The sequence below is a fragment of the Triturus cristatus genome, chromosome 2_1 (assembly GCF_964204655.1).
Source record: "Triturus cristatus chromosome 2_1, aTriCri1.1, whole genome shotgun sequence".
Classification (NCBI taxonomy): Eukaryota; Metazoa; Chordata; class Amphibia; order Caudata; family Salamandridae; genus Triturus; species Triturus cristatus.
Genome location: NC_140581.1, coordinates 716,913,650 through 716,938,502, shown reverse-complemented (window position 1 = coordinate 716,938,502; position 24,853 = coordinate 716,913,650). Strand labels below are relative to the sequence as shown.

General features: G+C 44.7%; 1 protein-coding gene across 2 annotated transcripts in view; it reads right to left on the bottom strand.

Moving 5' to 3' along the window:
• Nucleotides 1-24,853, bottom strand: part of DMXL1 (Dmx like 1) — a 1,781,042-nt gene that overhangs the window by 1,237,603 nt on the left and 518,586 nt on the right. For both annotated transcript variants that reach the window (XM_085632653.1, XM_085632652.1), the window contains exon 11: nucleotides 24,469-24,722. In XM_085632653.1, coding sequence (XP_085488779.1) covers nucleotides 24,469-24,722 — 254 coding nt within the window. The remainder of the gene's footprint in view (nucleotides 1-24,468; nucleotides 24,723-24,853) is intronic.

Genomic DNA, 24,853 nt, shown 5'->3' with positions numbered 1-24,853 from the left:
AGGGATGGGTAATGTTGTTTGTATGTATATTATGTATGTGATATTTCAACATCGCAGACTTAGCCAAAAGGCAGCAGAGTGCTGTACGGTGTCAAAGACAAGTATAACGTCAACCAGGGATTACAGAAGTAGCTGGGTTGTGGACTGTTAATGTTTTGTGAACTATTATTGTTTAAAGAGGTCCATCTTCAACTATTTGCTGAATGGGAGCAGATTGCGGGATTTTCTGATGAATATGGGGATGTTGTTCCAGATCCTGGGTGTACAGATGGAAAAGATCATGTGCCTTGTTTTTTCTTTTTTTACACTTCTTAGCCTGCAGTTTGCTGATCTCCTTGACTAGGGGTGTACAAAGAAAACGTCAGCTGGTATGCAAAATAAGGTTGCATGTCGTGATGGATTTGTAAATGATCCTTCTGGTTTTGAAGATAGTGTGAGCCGAAAAGTGGAGCCAATGGGTTGTGTTAAGGGGGAGTAAGAGTTTTTAGGGTTCGTAGATGGGTAGTATTTTTAATATAATTTATGGTTAATTATAATTTTATAAAAGTAAAATGTGACTTAAATACATTTGTTAATTAAATTTGGTAAATATATATTTTAATACATAGCTCTATATATTTTATATATAATGTTTTATATGTGTATAAATAAATATACAAAATTATATAGATAGACATCTATTTAATTTTGTATATTTATATATAGAGGAAAAGATTACCTCCTAAAATGTGAAGTAAAACACTGAAGTAATGGGAATCACAATGTGATTATCACAATGTATCATACTACGCTGTAAAAAACACTGCCATACAACTAACATTCCTCTCAGGAGCAAACGGAGAGCAGACCTACAACAGGAAATCACAATAGCTGTGAGAAACAGTGGCCTCCTTGAGAAAGGATGATGATTGGACAGCAGATAGCATTATCAAGATGTAGAAAGGCCCTCAGGATGTCATTGGGAAGTGGACAGACAGCAGAACTCCAAACTAGCAATTGTTAGCTGAAATGTAAAAATTTTAAAAACACACCAGAAAAGACAATGTCAGGAGACAGAGCGCAGCAGCAGTGAAAGGTACTGACATACAGCAGTGTGTTTTACTACAGTTTTCCCAGCTACAGCTTAAGAACAAGAATCAGTTGAAATTGAACCAGCACACCAAATTGGGCCATGAAAGAGAGTGAAAATATATGTTGCAGTGACAGAGTAGTACAACTGTCTTCCTACCAGCAGAAGGAAGTTAGTCTAAGAGAGGTGAGGAGACTATCATCAGTGAATTTGGGGAGGACGGACGGATACTGCTTCAAGAACTGGCCCACTCCACACTGGCATAGAGGAAAGAGGAAAGTGAGGAGGCAGGTGACAGAAGTTCTTAACAAAAAAGGTGTAAGATTTTGGTGGACATTTCAATCATCCTACAATTCAAAGTGGGTGCAAGAAATGTTCACATTATGACAGTGCAGAACAGCTAGAAAGCCATGAATGTACAGCCACTTGTCTGGCTTACAGCATCAAAGAACGCAAGAACAACATACTGTCAAAAGATCAGAGACAGGGGTCTTTGAAAAAAGGTCCTGCAGGAAAGAGAAAAGGATGAGGAGAAAAGAGGCATTCAATCTCTTTTTGTAATGCAGTAAGCGACATTGGAAAGTTGGGATGCTATGTAACAAAGGCACTCCAGATATCACTCTAAGGGAGTCGACGGATTTGAACATGGTGGTGGGACAAACTTAACTGATGGTTCTAAATTTAGGTTTTCAAGATTGCCATACTATAGCCTTTTCTAGCAGGTGGAGAAAAACTGAGTGCAAAGGCAGGTGGGTATACATGGGAGGAAGAGAAGATATACCATACTAGATCCCAGGTTTAACATTCAATGCGAGTGGGGCATAATTTTGCTTCCAAGAGATTAAGAAGAACAAGTTACTTACCTTCGGTAACGCTTTTTCTGGTGGATACAGTATCTGCCTGTGGATTCCTCACCTTGTGAATATCCCCTGCGCCAGCATTCCACAGAACTTTTCTTTCCCAGCACTCCACGTCGGCGACGTCACAATGCATCGGCTCCGCACGCGACTCCGTACGACGTCACCGGAGCCATAAGAAGCCCACGTCGGCGTGATGACGTCAGTTCCACCCATTTTTTCCGTGCCTTCGAGGCGAACAGGTGAACCAACGACAACTCCAAGTATACACAGTATACAGTATACCAACATATATACACAGCATACAAATAAAAGGAATGCTAAACAAACCAGCATTGCCTACAAATGCACAAGAAAATATCAAAACCTTCCCACAAGACCTCTTTCATGGTATACAAAGGTGGACAACGGGGAGGCGGGTGGGTCAGTGAGGAATCCACAGGCAGATACTGTATCCACCAGAAAAAGCGTTACCGAAGGTAAGTAACTTGTTCTTCTGATGGATACATCTGCCAGTGGATTCCTCACCTTGTGAATAGATTCCCACAGCAGTCCCCACTCCCGGAGGAGGGTGTCCACCTTCCTATACCAGAAAGTCTTGCAAGACAGAGCGCGCGAAGTGGCCCTCCCTCCTCATCTCTGAGTCCAAGCAATAATGCTTTGCGAAGGTATGGAGGGAGGCCCAAGTCACGGCTTTACAAATGTCTGCCACAGGAACACCCCGGGCCAAAGCAGATGTAGATGACTTAGCTCTAGTTGAATGAGCTCTAATGCCCTCAGGAAGGGTCTTACCAGCCAGGGCGTAGCAGATCTTGATGGCAAGGAAAATCCATCTCGACAACGTGCGCTTGTGCACCGCTCTTCCTTTGGAATGTTCAACATAACCCACGAAGAGCTGATCATCCAGACGAAAGTCCTTCGTTCTGTCCAAGTAAAAGCTTACAGCTCTCTTTGGGTCCAGGCGATGAAGCCTTTCCTCCTCTTTGGAAGGATGAGGAGGAGGATAGAAAACAGGGAGAGTAATGGACTGCCCCAAGTGACAACTTTTGGCAGGAGAGCAGCCCTGTTCCTGAGAACCATCCTTTCAGCATGCAAGGTTAACAAGCATTGGCATAGCCAATAGATCTCGCCTTTGGGACCTTATAAGTGTTTAGCCATGCAACAGTCGCATAACTAAATACTTATAAGTTCCCAAAAGCGAGACCTATTGGCTATGCAAAGCAGCCCTGCGGCCGCGAAAGTGAAAGTGATGGCAATCGCGATCATGATCAAACATCAAAGCGGCCTTGCGGCCGCGAAAGTGAAAGTAATTGCGGTAAAGCGTGGCGCGCGCGCCCGTGCACATGCACTGTAGCTCTAGGCTGGCCTGGTAGAGCTTTTTGGAGCCCTCTCAATAAGTCTCGCCAGACCAGCGCATGCGCTGGGTCAGGCGAGACCTAAAAACGGGTGTTTAGAACTAAGAGCTTGAAGCTCACTCACCCTCCTTGCCGAGGTTATGGCTACAAGAAAGACCACCTTAAAGGACAACAGCCTCAAAGGACAGCTATGTAGAGGCTCAAATGGAGACCCCATCAGAAAGGTTAAAACAAGATTAAGGTCCCACTGAGGCATTACAAATGGAGTGGGAGGAAACATGTTTGTAAGGCCCTTGATAAACCTCAGAACAACCAGAGATTTAAAAAGTGACGGTTGATCTGGAAGGCATAGAAAAGCCAATAAGGCCGAAAGATAGCCCTTGACCGTGGCCACAGCACAGCCCTGCTGAGCCAGGAAAAGAGCAAACTGAAGCACATCAGAAAGATGGGCTTTTAAAGGGTCAATGGATCTCTCTCCACACCATTTAACAAACTTAGACCACCTGTAGGAGTAAATGGACTTGGTGGAGTGTCGCCTGGCCGATAAAATAACATCCACCACATCAGGCGGGAGAGAGAATGAACTCAGGTTGCCCCGTTCAATCTCCAGGCATGAAGGTGTAAGCTCTGGAGGTGGGGGTGTAGAACCTGCCCCTCGGACTGCGAGAGGAGGTCTGCCCTCAGAGGGAGACAGAGCGGAGGGCACGAGGAGAGGTGGAGAAGATCTGTGTACCACACCCTTCTTGGCCAATCCGGGGCAATCAATATAACTTGGGCCCGGTCTTGGCGAATCTTCCTCAGAACCCGAGGAATCAAGGGTATGGGAGGAAACACGTAAAGGAGCTGCGAACCCCAACTCAACTGAAACGCGTCCCCCAACGCCCCCTGCATCGGATACTGGAGACTGCAGAATGACGGGCAGTGCGCGTTCTCGAAAGTGGCAAACAGGTCCACCCGAGGAGACCCCCACATCCGAAAGACGTGAAGAACCACCTCCGGATGGAGCCTCCACTCGTGGTCGGCGGAGAACTGCCGACAGACTGTCCACACGCACGTTCAACACCCCGGCCAGATGATTTGCCATCAGACAAATCCGATGGTCCTGAACCCAGGACCATAGACGTAAGGCCTCTCTGCATAGACAAAGAGACGCCACTCCTCCCTGCTTGTTGACATACCACATAGCGGTCGTGTTGTCTGTCAGGACTTGAATCGACTGACCGCGAAGGGAAGGGAGGAAGGCCTTGAGCGCCAAACGAATCACCCGCAATTCCAGAAGGTTGATGTGAAGCAACCTTTCCTCTGGAGACCAAAGTCCTTTGATCTCAAGATCCCCCAGATGCGCACCCCACCCTAAAGTGGATACATCCGTTATCACTGTGGCCACCGATGGAGGTAGATGGAAGGGCTTTCCTTGTGACAGATTGCCCTTTACGCTCCACCAAGACAGATCCGCTGCAGCTTCTCTGGAGATCTTGATTGACTCCCTGAGATCCCCGTTGTGCTGATACAACTGCTTGCGGAGACACCACTGGAGCGCCCTCATGTGCCAGCGTGCGTGGTTGACCAACAGAATGCAGGAGGCAAACAGACCGAGCAGGCGAAGGACCTTCAGAACTGGAACAACCGCTCCACTGTGGAATAAAGGGACCATCTCCTGAATGTCGAGAATCCTTTGAGGAGGAGGGAATGCTCGACACACAGTAGTGTCCAGTACTGACCCTATAAACAGGTTGCGTTGAGAGGGCACCAGGTGAGATTTGGGAACATTGATCGAAAAACCCAAGTCGAATAACAGCTGAGATGTCACCTGCAGATGACGCTGCACTATCTCTGGGGACTCTGCCTTCAGAAGCCAGTCGTCCAGGTAAGGGAAAACCGGGATCCCCGACCTCCTGAGATGAGCAGCCACCACTGCCATCACCTTTGTGAAGACTCGAGGTGCGGTATTAAGACCAAACGGGAGGACCGCAAATTGGTAGTGTTGCGACCCAACCGTAAAACGGAGATACTTCCTGTGCGACTTCAGGATTGGGACATGGAAGTGCGCGTCCTGCAAGTCGAGCGACACCATCCAGTCTCCTTGCTGCAACGCTTGAAGAACCTGCGCAAGCGTCAGCATCTTGAATTTCTCCTGTCTCAGGTAAAAATTCAAGATTCTGAGGTCCAGAATCGGACGCAATTTGCCGTCCTTTTTGGGAATCAGAAAATACCGGGAGTAGCATCCCTGACCCCTTTCCTGCTCCGGAACCACCTCTATTGCACCCTTCTGAAGCAAGGCTAGAACTTCCTTCTGCAGGAGAAGCAAATGGTCTTCCGAACAATAACCTTGGCAAGGAGGGTAAGGGGGAGGAAACTCCTGAAAGGGAAGGGCGTACCCAGTCTCTACGAGGTTCAAAACCCAAAGGTCGGTTGTAACAGATTTCCAACCCCGTAGAAAGTAGGACACCCGACCCCCCACAGGTCTTACATGATCCGGGATGGGGGATCTAGGGCTGCTTCCCTGAAGCCTCATTTGGAGCAGAGGAGGAGGAGGAAGAAGAAGGGTTGCGTCCAGAACCTCTCCGACCCCTTTGCTTCCCTCTATAGGACCTATAGAGGGGATTCTGCTGCTGTTGTTGCTGCTGCTGCTGTTGGGGCTGTCGGAAGGAGCTAAAGGATGTTCTTCCGAATCCCCTAGACTTTCGAAAAGCCGTACCCCTAGCAGGAGCCTGCAGACCCAAGGACTTTGCCGTCAATCTGCTGTCCTTAAAACGCTGAAGGGCAGAGTCTGCCTTTTCCCCAAACAGTTTCTGTCCGTCGAATGGCAAATCAACTAACGTGGCCTGAACATCTGCTGAGAATCCAGAGGAACCGAGCCAAGCCTGCCTCCTTGCGGCTATAGACGACCCCATAATTCTCGCAACCGAGTCCGCCGTATCCAGCCCAGACTGGATCAACTGCCTGGCAGCTGCCTGAGTGTCCGCAACAACCTCCAAGAAGGACGACTTATCCCCCTCAGGCAACTTAGGGGCCAAAGATTTAATAGAGTCCATCAAGGCATGAACATAACGCCCCAGCAAGCATGTGGCATTAGAGGATTTCAGCGCCATACTTCCTGAGGAGAAGGACTTCTTGGCCGCCTGATCAATTTTCTTTGATTCCCTATCAGCCGGAGACTGAGGGAAAGCACCCGAAGCATGTTTTGAAAATGAAGTCTGCACAACTAGGGTCTCCGGAGATGGATGCGTATACAAAAAATCCGGATCTCCTGGTGCAACTCTGTACCTTCTTGCCACCTGTCTGCAAACCGCCGGAGATGAAAGAGGTTTCCTCCACACCTCCAACACCGGTTCCAAGATGGCCTCATTGAAAGGCAACAAAGGCTCCGAAGCTGACGTCGGAGAGTGCAACACCTCCGTAAGCAGGTTAGACTTGTACTCCACAGAGGGTAGCTGCAGATCTAACAATTCTGCGGCTTTCTTAATCACCACATGGTAGGGTGCCAATTCCTGTGGAGGAGAAGATCTTGCAGAAGTATGCTCCCACTCTGTGGTGGTATCCAAACCACTTGCTTCTTCTATCCCTTCAAACTCATCCGAAGAAGAGTCGACTTCACCTTCTTCCACCTCTGCTCGATATCTCCCTTCCTCCAATACCCTTTGGGCCTCCTGTCTTAACCGGATCCGGGGAGCCGGCATCGTCGACGTCGTACGCGGCGTCGGTGGAGCCAGAGGTACCGGAGTCGGAGGCGCCATAGGTGGAGTCGGAGGCGCCGGACGCGGCGCCGATGGAGTCGGCCTCGGCGTCGAGGAAGGCTCCGAAGACTGATGGTCCATCCGAGGTCGTGTCGGATCCCCAGCCGGCGCCGGAAACTGCCAAGAAGGCGCCATCGGCATAAAGGGCAGAAAGGGGGCCTGATCATAATGCTGCGGCACCCCTAGCGTATATGCCATCGGACCCACGGGACCAGTTGGTGCTCCGGATGGGAAGGCCGCCCTATTAAAAATACCATACATGGCATTCAGAAAGTTTGAGGAATCTGTACCTGGAGCCGGAAATTGGGGATAAGGGACCGACCCTGTATCCCTTTGTGGAGTCACCGGCGTCGGCTCCGCATTATCATCCACCGGAGCCGCAGAGTCATCCGGCACCGGAGCAGCCTCTTCCTGTTCTTGCTCATCCAATGGAACATCAGACTCCACTCGACCCGGAGTCGAAGCCTTAGACGGAGCCGGTGACGGCGTCGGGGAACGAGCTGGAGCCCGCTTCGGCGAGGGAAATTTCGGAGACTTAGAAGGAGAAGGAGAAGGTGACAAGTCCTTGCTCTGACTTCGACGGGGCGAAGCCGACCTCGACTTCCTGGACTTCGAGGACCGACGCCAAGAAGAATGCTTCCTCTTCTTGTGGTGTTTCTTCGACTTCGACGACCTCGAAGTCGATGACTCCCGCCTTGACTTCTCTTTTTTTCTCCCTCTCTTCTCCTCACTGATCTTCTTCATGAACAGCTTAGTCTTCCTCTCCTTCAGCACTTTAGGATTCATGCTCCTACAGCACCCGCATTCTTCCATATCGTGATCTGAAGAAAGGCACCATAAGCAGTCCTGATGCGGATCCGTCATGGACATCAGGCCTCCACATTCCCTACAGGGCTTAAAGCCCGACTTCCTCGTCGAAGACATACTGAATTTTACACAGTAACACAGCTAAACTACAAAGTAGCTAGAGAGCACTGGAAAAAAACGTTGCGCATCGACGGCGCGGAAAAAAGGGAACTGACGTCATCACGCCGACGTGGGCTTCTTATGGCTCCGGTGACGTCGTACGGTGTCGCGTGCGGAGCCGATGCATTGTGACGTCGCCCACGTCGACGTGGAGTGCTGGGAAAGAAAAGTTCAGTGGAATGCTGGCGCAGGGGATATTCACAAGGTGAGGAATCCACTGGCAGATGTATCCATCAGAATTCACAATTACTTGGCGTCTGATAAAACAGATTTAGTCCTATACTGGGGACTAATCTGAAGAAAGGTTAATCAAGGGGTTCACGACACGGCTCTATACAACTCAATTACACACTTCAACAGCTACTTGGATGACATGCCTCACATTAAAATGTGAACAGTGGACTGCCATGATAACGACATGACCTGATAGAGCATTAAAAAAGGGGGATAAACGTGATGGAGGGAAACTACACTGTTTTCCAGACAAAAGAAAGTGTGAGTCTTCAAGGTCAGAAAGAGAAGAAAAGCACGGTTCTGAATAGATTTTAAAAATCCTCATCCTAAAGCACCTTCGCTTTTGAAGCTGAGCTAAGTAAAGAAGCTTTTCCTTGTGGAATCTAGAAAAATCTAGAAAAAAAGAAAAGTGGGATGGCTTCCCGGAAAGCAGTCAAATGCCGCGGCTATTTCTTTAAAGCCTACAGAGTACACACCTTAACACAGGTTACAGGTTGAAGATGAGTCCCTTGGCATTGAATAGAGCATATGAACATGCTACTTACCTTCGGTAACGCTTTTTCTGGTGTATACAGTATCTACCTGCCGATTCCTCAACTTCTGAATATCTCAGTGCACCAGCATTCCATGGAAACTTTTCTTGACAGCTCTCCCACAAGGACATCACAATGGCAACGTCACTGGAGCCATAAGAGGCCCTTGTCGGCGTGCTGACATCAGTTTCCACCCATTTTTTCTGTGGCTTCGAGGCGAACAGGTGAAACCAACATCACAAATGAAATAACATTTTAAAGTTTACATCAAAAATGTGTAAATATTATATATTTATATATGTGTGTATATATAGAGATAGATAGATAGATAGATAGATAGATAGATAGATAGATAGATAGATAGATAGATAGATAGATAGATAGATAGATAGATAGATAGATAGATAGATAGATAGATAATAGGATAGATAGGATAGATAGGATAGATAGGATAGATAGGATAGATAGATATCCAGGAAAATGTGTCATCCGTTTCTTGGCACTAAGTCGAAACAGGACATTTAAGTGAACAAGTGAATCAATTACCCTAAGAGCAACAAGAATCTTCCACTTATAACTGCCATGGAAAAAGGAAAAAAGAGATCTCTCCAATGTACAGTATTCCCATAAATATAAGGAACAGATCATTAGAAATGGGGGAGAGAGCAACTGGATAACCAAGTGAACTAGAAGCTAACGTAGATCTCGCTCCCGGATCGAAAGTTGAAAACATACATAACATTGTACACAGGACACTGAGCCATATGTGTAAATAGAATAATCAACATACAAGAAAAAGGAAAACTCGGTAATGTTGTAAAAGCAACACCCCTTGCTAGTGAATGAATGAAGTCAAAAAGAGTGACACTATAAAACTTTAACATGCAAAATTCAAACTTTTGAGAATATTTAAGTTTTTTTCTTTTAAAATCATCTGGACTGCATGTCCCACAATGCCTCAGTATGGGCCAAGTGGATAATTGTATAAAATTAGCAACTGAAGATGGACCAAACTAACCGTGAACAACACACATACATATATATAAATACACACAAACATATGTATATGAAATATTCAATAAATACATATTATACAAATAGATTTCTTTTTGGTAGATGCAGACATGCAACGGGGAGGCGGGTGGGTCAGAAAGGAATACGCAGGTAGATACTAAATCCACCAGAAAAAGATTTACTAAAGGTAAGTAACTTGTTCGTCTGATGGATAAATCTACCCGCGGATTCCTCACCTTGTGAAAAGAATCCCCAAGCAGTCCCCAGCTCGGAGGTGGGTGCCTGTCTTCCTATACCAAAACAACCTTGAAAAGCAGAACCGGAAAAGTGACCGTCCCTACTCACTTTGGAGTCTAAGCAATAGTGCTTTGTAAAAGTGAGGAAGGATGCCCAAGTTGCCGTTTTACAGATGTCAACTACAGGAACACCTATAGCTACAGCAGAAGTAGAAGACTTCACTCTAGTGGAATGAGCTTTAATACCTTCTGGAGGTTCCTTGTGAGCCATGGCGTAGCAGATCATAATGCAAAGGATGATACATCGCGATAATGTCCTTTTTATGCACAGCTTTTCCTTTCATCTTGCCCACATAGCCAACAAACAGCTAATCATCCAGCTGGAGATCACGTGTCCTGTCCACCTAAATGCTAACTGCCCCTTTGGGGGTCCAATCGATGAAGCCTTTCCTCCTCTTTAGATGGATGTGGAAGAAGATAGAAAGTAGGAAGGGTAATGGACTGTCCCAAGTGGAATGGAATGACCACCTATGGCGGGAGAGCAGCCCTGGCTCTCAATACCAACTTATCCGCATATAAAGTTTTTTTGGGGGGGGGGGCCTCAACGCTAAGGGCCTGCAACACTAACTCCTCTAGCAAACGTTATAGCCACTAGAAAAATCATCTTAAAAGTAAGCAGTTTAAAAGGACAACTATGCAAATGTTTGAATGGAGAATACAGATGATATGTAAAAACCATTTTAAGATCCCACTGAGGCATAATGAATGGAGTGGGAGGGTATTTGTTAGTAAGGTCCTAAATAAACCTTAACACTATAGGGGACTTAAACAGAGAAGGTTGATGAGGTCAAAATAGAAATGCTGAAAGGGCAGACAAATAACCCTTAACTGATGCAACTGCACAGCCTTGCTGCACCAAGGAACGAGCAAACTGTAAAGTGTCTAACAAAGGAGCCTTTAAGGGGTCGATAGAATTCTCCCTACACCATCTTACAAACTTAGCCTATCTGCCAGCATAAACCGACTTGGTGGAGTGTCTTCTGGCTGATAAAATATCATCCACCACATCAGGGGGGAGAGAATAAGAACTCAGGTTGCCCGTTTAATCTCCAGGCATGTAGGTGCAGGCTTTGGAGGTGGGGGTGCAGAACCTACCCCTGTGACTGCGAGAAGAGGTCTGCCCTGTGAGGGAGATGGAGTGGAGGGCACAGTGAGGTGATGAAGGTCTGTGTACCATATCCTTCTTGACCAAGCCAGGGCTATTAATATGACTTGGTGAATCTTCCTTAGAACCTGAAGAATCAAGGGTATGGGGAAAATGCATAAAACAGCTGGGAGCCCTAGTCCAATTACAACACGTCCCACAATGCACCCTGCATGGGATACTGGAGGCTGCAGAATTATGGGCAGTGAACGTATTCTTGAGAGTAGCAAAACCATCTATCTGAGGGGTCCCCCAAAGGCAGAAAATGTGTAGGGCCACTCCTGATCAGATGAAAACATTTCAACCGAGACTGTCCGCAGGCATGTTGAGAACTCCAGCAAGTATTTTGCCATTATACAAATCTGATGGTCCTGAGCACAGGACTAGAGTCGTAGAGCTTCTCTGCAGAGAGGATACAACCCTATACCTCCCTGTTTTAAAAATAAAAAACATTATTGATACAAATTTCAAGGAAAGAAAATGAGGCATAGATACATCTTTTGAGCTTACGACGAACAGCATCGTTAAACATGACAGCTTTGAAATCGATCATTCGGCAGTGGTCTAAATACAGTTCATTTCTGGAATGGCAATCGCTGAGCCTTGTCTGGTGGTGAGTACAATCTTATAGATTATTTATAATGAGGGGGTGTGGGTTATTTCATCTCACATTTCTCTCGGCCTTGGTTAAGGATCCTCTGTCTCACCCTCTATGTCCAGCCCATAGTATCTTCGCCAGGGGCTCCAAACCTTGGAGAACGTCTGCGGGCATTCTCTTTCATTGTATGTCACCCTCTCTGCACCCATGAATAAGTCCATACCCTTTCTCTACTCTGTCACTGTGGGGAGAGCTGGGGCACCCCAGTTTCGGGTGATGTCTCTCTTGGCCACTATCAGCCCTAAATTATATAACAGGAGTTTGTACCTGGGGAGGTCTACCTCGGAGGGAATACCCAACAGAATGTATTTGGCATCCATGGGTTTCAATTGTTTCTATTACCTTGCCTAATTCCTCTGTTATTTGGGTCCACTATTATTTATTATGGTGGCATGCCATTGCATGTGTACATAAGTCAGATGCTCTGTCCTGCAGTGGAGACACACTGGTGACTCAGCCCTCCCGATTTTAAGTAGGTGTGCCCTGTCAAAATAGACCCTGTACAGGATCTTAAATTGTATCAATCAAAACCTTAATTTGATAGCCACTTCTCTAGGATGCATCAATGCTGCTTCACAGTCTATGTCTTCTAATTCACACTTGGTGACCTCCCATTATGTTCCAAGAGCTCCCAGATTCTCTGGAATATTATTTATTAGGGTTTTTTTATGTCCATGAGAGGGCTTTGTTTTGGTATTTCTCCTTGAAGTAGCCTTGCCTCTAGGGGTGCAAATTCTTGGATGTTTGATGTGTCTAGTTGTTCTGCCCGCCAGGCGTGTTATAATTACAAAGATTTATATTGTTGGGTGTTGTTCAGCTTATTGTCACGTTGAATTGAGTTGAAGGAGATCAGGTTCCCGAGTCTGGATATCCCAACCATATCCCATGGTCCAAAACCCTGCAGCTTACCCAATTCTGACAAGCATGTCCCCGCCCACAGGAGGGGTCTCTTTGTGCATCTCTTGTTCCACTTCATTTGACGTTCTGCCCCCTTCCAGGCCTCTATGGTCCTCTGAGTTTACAGCAGCAATTGCTATATTCCTCTGTTGCCATATATGTATGTGTTCAGGTTTGAAACTGGAGTCTCTTGAGGGCGTATGTTGGGTGATCACCTGCTATGTGTCCCCATTCATTGATGACCACTAGATGTGCTGCCCGATACTAGGATTGTATGTCTGGGAGAGCTATACCTCCATTGTATTGGCTACGTTGAACGGTCTGGAGTGCTACCCGTAGGCGAACCCCATCTTTCTCTATATTGTTTGAAAGATTTCCCCTGGGAGTTTGTGATCTGTATTTTGGAAGATAATTTAGGGTGACCATTTAGAGCATGGCTCCACTACCCAGTAGCATCAGGGGAAGTATTCTCCACCTTTCCACGTCCTCATGGAATTCTGACACCTTTTATATTGTGGCCAAGGCTTGCCATTATGTTGGTGGTTATGTAGAGACCTAGGTATCAAAACCCGCTCTCTATTCACATGTAATTGTCTGGGAAGGCCCAGTTTATCTAAACACCCTTCCACTGGATAGAGGCTAGATTTGTCCCAGTTTATCCGATATCCTGCATTTCTTCCGTATTTCTCGAAGACCAGCAGTATAATGGGAAGCGTCGCTTCAGGATTGGTGACGTAGAGAAGGAGGTCATCAGATTAGAGTGATATCTGTTCATCTCTAAGCAATCCCTGAGTGTCTCTAAAACCTTGTATGTCCGGGTGATTTCAGACTAGGCAAGCCAGTGGCTTCAGTACCAGGGCAAACAATAGTGGTGATAGAGGACATCTCCGCCTGGTGCTCCAGCACACCTGAAACTCCGCCAACATTACTCTATTTACCTGCACCCGTGCCCTCGGGTTAGTGTATAATAGGTCTATCCAGGCTAGGAAAGCAGGGCGAACCCGAATTTCAAAAGTGCCTGTCTCATAAATGGCTAGTGGACACCGTCAAATGCCTTCTCTGCATCAAGGGATAAGAATAGGTGTGTGTCGGGTCTTGTTTGCACCATATCTAGCAAATTGGCCAGCCGGCTAAGGTTGGATCTTGTTGCCCTCTTTGGCATAAATCCAGACTGGTCACAGTGGATAAGGGAAGTCATCACCGACAACAGTCGCGTGGCCAGTGTAGTAGCCAATATTTTGGTTTCCACATTAAGTAATGAGATGGGTTGGTAGGCTCCGCAATCTGAGGCAGGCTTCCCGGTTCGAAGATCACCACTACCGTGGCGTTACAAAGGTCCGGTGGAAGGGTCCCTTCTGCCTGTGCCGCCAGGTACATCTTTAGGAGATGTGGGGCAAGTAGGCTGGCGTTTGCCATATAAAATTTCGCTGGTAACCCATTGGGACCCGGAGTCTTCCCAGACTTCGGTTTGCTGATGGCGGTCAAGAGCTCTTCCAGAGTCAGTTCTTTATCAAGGAGTGCTCGGTCCTCTACTGAGAGGGTAGAGGTATCTTGCGCTCAAATATTTGCAAATCTGGGGGCACTCTTCTAGGGTCCTGGCCTTGTAGAAATCTGCGTAATACCCTGCGAATACCTCGGCTATGCTCTGGACCACTGTATATGTCACCCATCCTTTTGAATGGTCGCTACCCACCTGGTTTCCCTCTCTTTCCTACAGAGCCAGTCCAGTAATCTCCTGGCTCTGTCTCCAGTCTCATACAGGTGATAATGCATTGCCAAATGCTGAGTTTTCGCTTCCTGGCGGGCTAGAGCCTGATATTCCCTTCGAGTGACTGCTAGCTGATGAATTATAAGCGGGTCGGCCTCCAGGTCTAATTGCCTCTCTAAGTCTAGGAGCTTTCACTCTAGTGCCTCAATTGCTCGGATCTCTTTCTTTTTCTTATGTGCTATGACGTTTTGTGCCCCGTCATGGAGCACTGTTTTGAATGCCTCCCACAGGATGATCGCCAAAGACATTGAGCCTTCATTCTCACGAAAATAGAGTTCAGATTCCACTCTTATTACACGGGCTACTGCCTGATCTCAGAGGTTCCAGGCACTTAGCCTCAACCCGGATCGCAGCCCGTGGGATCATCGTCCTTCCATCAAACAGAATCGCGAGTGGTCCGACAGACCCCTTGCTAGATATTTGATCTTCTCAACCGCTTCTATTTCTCTCGCTAGGACGAGAAGATAGTCTAGCCTAGAAAACACCTTGTGCGCACCAGAGGAGAAGGAATATACTGGGTCAGTAGGGTGATGTTTGCACCACTGATCAACCAACTTTAAAGTATCCAAGAAACCAGCCAGAATTGTTGTCCCTTGTTATTTTAGCACCATGTTTGTGCGGTCTATGCGTGGGTCCACCACATCGTTAAAATCCCCTCCCACTATATATGTGTAGACAGCACGGATTCTAATAGAATCTCTGCCACTTTGTCCAGTGTGTATTTTTGCCTAACAGGTGCGTAAACACTGATTAGTGTAAGTGCTCTCTTCCCTGAACCTGCTACATATGTGCCGTTGGGGTCTATCCATGTTTTATTAGTATGGAGGGGGGGGCTTCTTTTTACCAATAAAGCCACTCCCCTGGATCCCTTGGAAAATCCAGCATGGGTAAGGGTGGTGTACATCCCTCTCCCAAGGAACACAGTGTGTGGCCTGAAAGACGACTATATCGGGTTTCAATCTCATAAAACAGTTGGCCACCAACCTTCTCTTGATTTTATTTCCGAGGCCGTTGACAGTCCATGTCAGTATTAAGTATCTCCCCTCACCTTGTATCTGCTAGACTTTTCCCAGTGATGGCTCCATGTCATGTGTGCCTGGTGTTGTATGTTCTCCACATTGCCCTTACTTCCACAACCTATTCATCTTTCCCTTAATATAGAGCAACCCCCTCTAACTTCTCCTTCTATAACTAAGACCCCCAACTCTACCCCTCCCTCCCCACTTTCTCCCACTACCCACGTCTGCATCCCCAACAGTCAACATGACAATAGCGTAGGTTAAGCCTGAGAGGACAAAGAGTGAGAGTGTTCCCCACTGAAAGCTAGACACCCACTAGGTGTTGCATGTGAATGTCAGGGGCACTTAGTGCCATCCTACTGTCCTCCGGCCTCTGACTGGCCTGTGTTCCTCAACCTTCCTCACCTCCTTTTGGTGCCTGTTGTTGTGTATGTTCGTGGATGGCATTCTCTGGATTTGGTTCCTCTAGGCAAGCAATGTTCTGCAGAAGTGGGGGATAACTGTATCTGCCAAGACTTCCTTTTCCAATGGATCAGAACTCTTGCATACTTGGACCCTAGAGTATTTCTTTCTGACCACTGTTTGTCATCTATCTTCTTCTGTCCCTTTTGAGTGGTTCACCTCACCAGAGCTACGCCTCCTCATTGTTTGTTTATGCATCACACTATGGTAGAATTGTCTCTGCACTGACTGACCACAAGTGGAAGGGAGGAAGGCCTTGAGAGCCAGAAGTATCGCCCGCAAATCCAACAGGCTGGTAGGAAACAATCTTTCTTCTGGACACCAAAGTCCGTCAATTTCCAGATCCCCAGATGAGCTCCCCACCTTACAATGGAGGCATCCGTTAACAATGTGGCCACCGGAGGAGGAGGGTAAAATGCCTTCCCTTGAGACAGATTGACAGATAAACTCCACATGGCAGATCCACTGCAGTGTCTCTAGAGATCCTGGACAACTCTTTAAGATCCCCACTCTGTTGAAACCACTACCTGTGGAGGTACCACTGAGGGCCCTCAATTGCCAGCATGCATTTGTGACCAACAGAATGCAGGAGGCTATACGACCCAGTCGGCAAAAGACCTTCAGGACTGGAAGCATAGTTCCATTTTGAAACATCAGAATCAGCCTGAATGCCTAGAATAGTCTGAGAAGCAGGGTAGGCTGTTTCATCATAGTGTCAAGCACTGCCCCTATGAACAGAATGTGCTGTGAGAGCTCTGGGCAGGATTTGGGATTTTTGATGGAAAAGCTCAGGTTGAACAACAATTGATTTGTCAACTGCAACACCAACACTTGAGACTTGGCCATGGTCAACCAATCGACCAGGTAAGGGAATACTGGTACTCCCTCATCCTCTGAGATGTGCTGCGACCACCACCATCACCTTTGTAATGCACGAGGTGCGGAAGTAAGAACAAACAGAAGGACCGCAAACTGGTAATGCTGAAACCCCACCATGAAACAGATACTTCCTGCGAGATTGCAGAATAGGAATGTGAAAATATGCATCTTTCAAATTGATCGAGACCATCCAGTCTTCCTTCTCCAACGCAAGAAGCACCTGTGCTTGAGGAACCAGTTCAAGCTCCTAAGGTCTAGGATCAGACGCAAATGACCGTCCTATATGGAATTCAGGAAGTACCGGGTATAGCATCCCTTACCCCGTTCCTGCTCTGGAACCAACTCTACTGCATCCTTTTGAAGTAGAGATTGGACCTCCTGTTGAAAGAGCAGAAGATGGCTTCTGGAACAATTACCTTGTTGGGGAGGAAAGGTTGGTTTCAATTCTTAGACTGGTAGGCTGTACCAATTTTCTATAATATTTAATACCCACTTATCTGATGTTATGGATCTCCACTGCAGTAGAAATTTGGACGTCCGTCCTCCCATCGGCAAACCATGCTCCAAGATGGGAAAACCCAGGCTGCTTTCCTGTGACGTTGGCCGGGGAGAAAGAGGAGGAAGATAGCTGAGGGGCAGCTCCTCATTCTCTGCCCCGTCCCCTATGACTCCTATAGAGGGGATTGGATGGCTGCTGTTGTTATTGGTATTGCTGCCTTTCTCAAAAGGAGACGTTTCTGCCAAACCCACGGAACCTCTGAAACAGCCTGTAATCCCTGGGCTGCAATTGAAGGCCCAAAGATCTCGCCATTGCTTTGCTATCGTTGAATCTCTCCAAGGCAGAATCGGCTTTGGTATCAAACAGCCTCAACCAGTCGAAAGGCAAATCCATCACAGTATTTTGCACATCCGGTGAGAAACCAGACCCTCTCAGCCATGCATGCCTCCTTGTAGTGACTGAAGTCCCCATCGCTCTTGCAACCGAATAGGCGGTATCCAGGCCTGACTGAATGACATTTTGAGCAGAAGCTTGACCGTCGTTCAAAAGTTCGGTAAAATATCAATATTTTGGCAAAGTCCATCAGTGCATAAATGTATGTCACAACAAACAAGTTGTGTAGGTTGACTTTAATGTCATGCTACCGGAGTAAAACACCTTCTTCGCTGACAGTTCCATCTATTTTAATTCCTTATTATATGTTGGGGACATCAGAAAAGACCCAGTAACTTGGACAAATGGGAAGCTTGTACCACCAAGCTCTAAGGTGAGTGGATACAAATACAGGATCTCCCAGAACAAGCTTGGTTCTCCTCGCAATTGGTCTAGATACTGCAGAGGATGACATAGGCTAGTGCTAAATCTCTTCAATTTGTTCGGTTAATGCCTCATTAAATGGCAATAAACGCTCTGTTATGGAAGAAGTAGAATGCAGCATTTCTGTGAGTAAATCTGACTTAAGTTCAGTTAATGGAAAAGGCAGCTCCAACATGTCAGCCGCCTTCCCTATCACTGAATGGTATGATGTAGCCTCTGGTGGCGGAATGCTGTTAGGAGACAAAAATTCCCATTACAGGGAAGTGTCTTAACCACTTGCCACTTCCAAACCCTCCAATTCTGGATCCAGTGACACTATTTTGGCCTCTTATAGTTCTCTTTCTATAAAAAAAATTACTACTCCCCTTTGAGCTTCCCATTGAGATCCAAGTCTCAACTTCAATAACAGAGTTGGTCAAACTAGCATGGCATCAGTGGTGTTGGTAACGCCGCTAGTGACCTTGGCACCTGTGCTTAAGAGGCTAATTGTGCTGGAGTCAAGTGATGAGATGCCGGAGCAGATTCGGCTGACATCGGGGAGGGTGCAATCAGCGCTAGCGACTACAGCTGAACTTCTACTTGCAAAAGAGTTGCCTTTCTCGGCACCAGAGGAGGCCAGGATCAGGACGTCCAGGCGAAGGCTGTGGTGACCTTGGACTCAAAGGCGATGCCGGAAAGGCTACTAGAGTAGGGGCCGAAGTCACCTCATCTCAATCTTCATGCGACTTCGGGTGTGGAGACATCGACCTCGGAGACTCATCCTTCAAAGACCAGTGTCAGGATCTATGACGCCAGTTATTCTATGTTTCCTCTTTGATGACTTCGGGGATTGGAGAGATGGTGACTAAGTGGAGACGAGACTTCCAACATCCTCTCTTCTCCTTCTTTGCCTTGGCCATGTGGAATTTTGCTTCTCTCTCCTTCAGCGCTTTGGGGTTAATATTTTGGCATGTTTAACAGGTGTCGACGTTTTGGTCAATATGAAGACACCAAAAACCATCTTCATAAGGATCAGTGATCGACATTTGACCCTCACACTCCCTGCACAGCTTGCACCCGGATTTCCTTGGTGGAGACATTTTTCCTGCAACCACATTGCAATTTATGGAAAGAATGTCAAGACTGCTATCTCTATGGTGAGCCTATCAAAAAACTGTAATGCATCAAAAGCGCAGAAAAATGGAACCGACATCAGCACACCAACAAGGGCCTTAAATGGCTTCAATGAAGTCACATGGAGCCATGTGCAGAGCCATGGGCATTGTGATGTCCTCATCAACGTGGGAGAGCTGGCTGTTAAGAAAAGCTACAGTGACAACCTGGTGCATTGGGTAATTTAAAAGGTGAGGAATCCGCAGATAGGTACATCCATCAGAAATAATGAATGTACACATTTTTTGAAAAACTGACAAATCTTCAAGGGAATTGGGTCAACGAGCAGTCATCTACCTGAGCTAGAAATAAAGATTTACATATCAAAAGAATGACAAAAAATGTTGAAGGACTAAAACCAACAGAATGGGCAGGTGTTTAATTTGAAGCATTAAATAGGAGTAAGTGCTGTAGTTTTAAAAGGAGGAGGGAATGGGGTCCTCCATCAGGACTTTACATTTATGATGCAATTCTGAAAATTTCTTAAATCATTGGGCAAACCTTGCATAAAATGTATTGCAACAATAGTTAAACTTTTGTGCAAGTATGTTTTCTTTTTCCAAACACTGAAATTAATGTCAAAGTTAATTTAAGTTGCCAAAATCTTTTGAAAAGACGTTTCAAGTTGTAACACAAGAAATATATGATAAGTGCACCACGTTGTCTGTCAAAATTGTCGAAGAACATGAAAGATCAGTGCCCCCAACATGTCTGATCACTTAAACCTAAAGCCTTTACTCTTTATAATTCTAATAGAATACCTGGCACAAATAAAAAAACATAAATTCAATTGCACTGGGAAAAAGGTGTTGTTTGATCATTTAAACTATGCAATAAAATATGGATGATAATACAGAAGCCCTCTAGAGCCGCAAACTAAACTCAATCTTTAATTTACAATAGACTTTTGACACCCTTTTTAATGTCACAGAAATGTATCTTAATAGTTCATCCTGTAATGATACCAATTCATATTTAAAGCATATCATGTTTTCTTGTCAGCTGTCAGCTGTTTTAACTACACTGACATAAGATCCATTGTTCAGTCAGGTATGCATGGGTGTATCCTCTCTGAAACTCAAAATATGTTTTTTATGCCAGAATAAGATCAGTGCTTAGAAGTAACAAAGTGATGGAGGGCTGTTATAGACTTATCACCATAGACATGTTAGAGTGGCTCCTTATTTACACTCTTGGTGAATGTTGTGGCTGCAGTTTTGTTTTTATTTTGGTTATAAATCATATTGTGTCCACTCGATAAGGATTCTGATTTTGAATAAATAACATTTTTTATCTATTCTTATTCTTTTCTATCTCCTTTTTTTATTTTCTTGGTCATTCTTTATCTTCTTATCTATACTAAAACATTTTCTTATTTTATTAGGTGTTATAGCAGTTAAAATTTATACTCATATAATTGTAACCAGGCGTTCCTAATTGCCATTTTTTCCCATTGACAATAAAACTGGTTAAACTAAAGAGAATGTTTTCACTATATTCTAGTGTTCTTGAGTGTTTGATTCTTTAATGAAAGAGGATTTGGAATTCCACTAACTATAACTGCAATGTCACATGGGATTGACTGTTACTTGAAACACATCTTGCTCAAATATTGCTAATTTGATTGTGGAATGGTTGCAGTACCACTGGTTTTCTGATTTGGGTTGGCACATTGACTAAATCCTTGGTGCCAGGGGTGGCTAGAAAAATGACCTCCCGTTTCCAGAACAAATCCAGAAAAAGTATCAATACGGATATTATGAAATAATTATCACTATATATAACTGTTATCTGTGGCCTATGTTCTTCAGATTAGTGTAACTACAGCAATATGTCTCCTGTCTGAACCAGAATAGTCATGCTCAAAAAAGGCGCTACAGAGGGATATAGCGCAGGTCGCCCTCCACTCAGAATATATTATCACAAACACTGGCCTGCTGTAAAATGGGACATTCTTCGTGAGCATACTCAAAGCCATATCTTGGCTCTAATTTTTAAGTACCAGCTATCTAATGCTGTACACTCTAGGTAAAACGCGTACTTAGAAAAACCTCCGCGTGCCACCCAATCCTGACCCCCTACTAACAAAGCAAAAAAATCCCACTCTTTTTTGCTTTTACAAACTAAAAACTGGACATACTGTCGCACTCCATCAGTTCTTAAGAACTGATGGAGTGCGACAGTATGTCCAGTTTTTAAATTGAGCAGACACACGGCAGTGATTAAAAGTTGATGGTTGTGCCAGTGGTTGTTTAGCTCGTTTTTAGTTTGTAAAAGCAAAAAAAAAGTGGGATGTTTTTGCTTTGATAGTAGGGGGTCAGGATTGGGTGGCACGCAGAAGATTTTCTAAGTGCATATTTTACCTTTTCACACTTTCAACTTATTTGTGCACTTTTTTCACACTATTTCTTTATGGTTTTGGAGGCTGCCAATGATGAAAACCGGAGCACACTGGTGAGAACCTACCAGCAGCTCCCATGGTGGTGTTTCCGTGAAATGCCTTCATTACCTTCACACATTTTTCTTTGTTGTGATTTGCACATAACATTTTTGATGTGAAATCTATAGGTCCATCTGTGTACTGGAGTCTGACACAACCAATTTTTAAACTAGGGATAGGAGTACCTAGAGTGTTCAGCATTAGATAGCTGGTACCTAAATATTAGAGCCAAGATATGACTTTGGGTATGCTCACGAAGAAGGTCCCATTTTAGAGCAGGTCAGTGTTTGTGATTATTTATGAACCAGAATAGTGACTGTAATCAGATAATAATTTTCAAAGCCTGCAATATTTGTGTATAACCTAATGAATGTATCTTCAGTTGGGCTTGCTTGTAAAACCCAAACTTTTGTATCACTGTATACGAGAAAATGTACTGTAAAAAGCTACATTTTGCCTCCGTATTCCCAAAGTTTGCCCCTAACTCTCAAGGATAGTGTCTGGTTTGTTCGCTATGCTTTCTCGCTCAGTGAAATGAAGGATTGCTTTGGTGTCCCAGTCTGGCCACTAGTAAATAGAAGTAATCATTGCAACGCTGGCATCAAAATAACCTTTTGATCCAAAAGTGCCTGGCAATTATCTAATGAAAAGAATGTCAACATCTTGAACTTTCATTTGTAAATTAACTTAAGGCTGGTCTGCCATGTTTTCAGGAAAGCTTTGACTCACTTAATTCTGTTTTTAATAGATATCCAGGTTTATATTTTTGAAAGAATAAACAGACAATGCTACCGAGGTATGTGAGGCTAGTATGGCACATGAGCCCAAGATGCTTGCATTTCCTGGGGCAGTTGAAATTTGTCAAACTGCACAATTATTCCCCAAAATGCACCAACAATCCATTACACCTGTAAGCCAGAGGTCAAATAACCTTTGCCCAACTGATTTGCATTAGGAAGTAGGATATTTTCAATGTAAAAATATTAAGAATAAATCCAAATGACTACTGCTCTCTATGAGACAGTCCTATACTTTTGACCATTGAACAGGCTTGTTTGTCACTAGAATGTTTGTCCACGAGCATGTATGTTTTCTATGTGATCGCAGAAGGCAGACAAGAGAGGCTTTGTTAAAAACAGGGCTGTTTTCTATAGTGACAATGGGGGCGCGAGGAAAGTATAGAGGGTTGGTTTGGGAGAATGAAGGCTGTGACAGGGGAACATCAGCAGGATTACTTCTAGGGGCCATAGTAAGGAAACCATAGAGCCAACCTTTCAGTTTAGGTGATGCAAATTTTCATGACAAGCAAAACTGATTGTAAAGAGTGGCTGCTAGCATAGAAAAAAAAACAGGTATTAAGGCATCATGTATAGCAGTAAAACGTAAAATATCACTGACATAAACAAAACTACAAACACATTCCCCATCACAGATATTTACTTACATGAGCACTTTATAAAATAGGCTGGAGAGGCTGTGAATGGTCATTAAAGGTGATAAACACATATTATGATCTATTATTATCTTGTTGCTCAAGTACAGGAATCACACAGTCCTGTTACTTATGTCTCACACTTTTGCAAAGCAAGGTCCTGTAGTCTCACAATACAATTTGTGAGACAACAGAGATCAGCTTGTATTGAGCACTTTCATAACACACAATACAAGTTACGATGTAGCCTGCAGTTTCAGAGCCACCGAGTGTGGTTAATAACACTCTGGGTGCAGAGGACTGAACGGCCATCTCTCTCTCTTGTATGTCACAAAACAACTCCTTAAAGGAGCATGGTGAAATGCATTGTTATAAAGGTTTCAAACAAGCTACCCTTGTGGTCACCTCACCTGCATCATGACGTGAAGACACACAAAGTGGCAAAATGACATCACTCATACTACCTTATAGTCCATATAATGAATGGCTGTCATGTAGGCTAATCTAAAAAGGGCATGACACTGGCAATAAAGCCAATGGATAAAGATGGGCGACTCACTGTCCACTCTACGTATCACAACAGTGGAAGATCGAGCATGCAAATGGCCATTCCAGCAATACATGGCTGAAGGGGGCTGACCCATATCCCCTTCTTCTATGTGTTATATTATTTTAGATTCTATTTTAGTGGCTACTTGAGGATAAGGGCTCAATCAGTCTCTACCAAAACTAAGAAGTATAAAGCAAATTCAGTGAAAGTCATCTGAGGAGCACTGATATGAATGATTTGAAATATAGTTTGAATCTTCCAACAATGCATAATACTAGTGAATGAGTTAATCCCTGTTATTAAAGGCACTCAACCTCTGTTGACACAAAAGGACAACAAAAAATAAAGCACCTGTAAAACAATAAGTTAATTACTTTCAGTAATGTTTTATCTGAGGAGTATAATAGCTCTTACAGATTCCCTTTTATGACCCTTGCCAGCTTAACTAGTTTGGGAAGTTAGATAAGAAGGAATCTGCGGGTTCCAACCTTTCTTAGAAGTAGATGAGCCTCTGGTGCACTGAAGGAAAAGAAACCAAAGGGGCCTGACAAATGTCTTGCAACAATAGCATCTTTTTGAAAAGATACACTTTCAGCCTGGTATTTTACTGAAGCAGATTTCCACACCAGACATAACGTAGAGAGCATTTGTAACTCTAATGTTTAAATCTAAATTATAAATTCTGTATTACCTGAACTTGACGAAACATTCCAGGTTGATATTCATCCAACCAATCCACATGCCAAACCAGCAAAGAACCATCCATAGGATGAATACTGAAAAGCATGTCAGCATTTCTGTTCCATTCAGAAAGCAGTATTTCAATTTCATGATCGATGGCTGCAGAAGGCAAAGGCATGAAACTTGAAGTCGTGGACTTTTCACTCCCAGTCTCTTTTTTTTCTGGCATTTCTTTTTTATCACCACATCCATAATCATCTGCCTCTGATTAAAAAAACAAAACAATGCATTACATTTACAAGAGGAGTCCATCTAAATAAATACCTCAAAATAAAGCTTAATATGCGTGTATGTATATATATATATATATATATATATATATATATATATATATC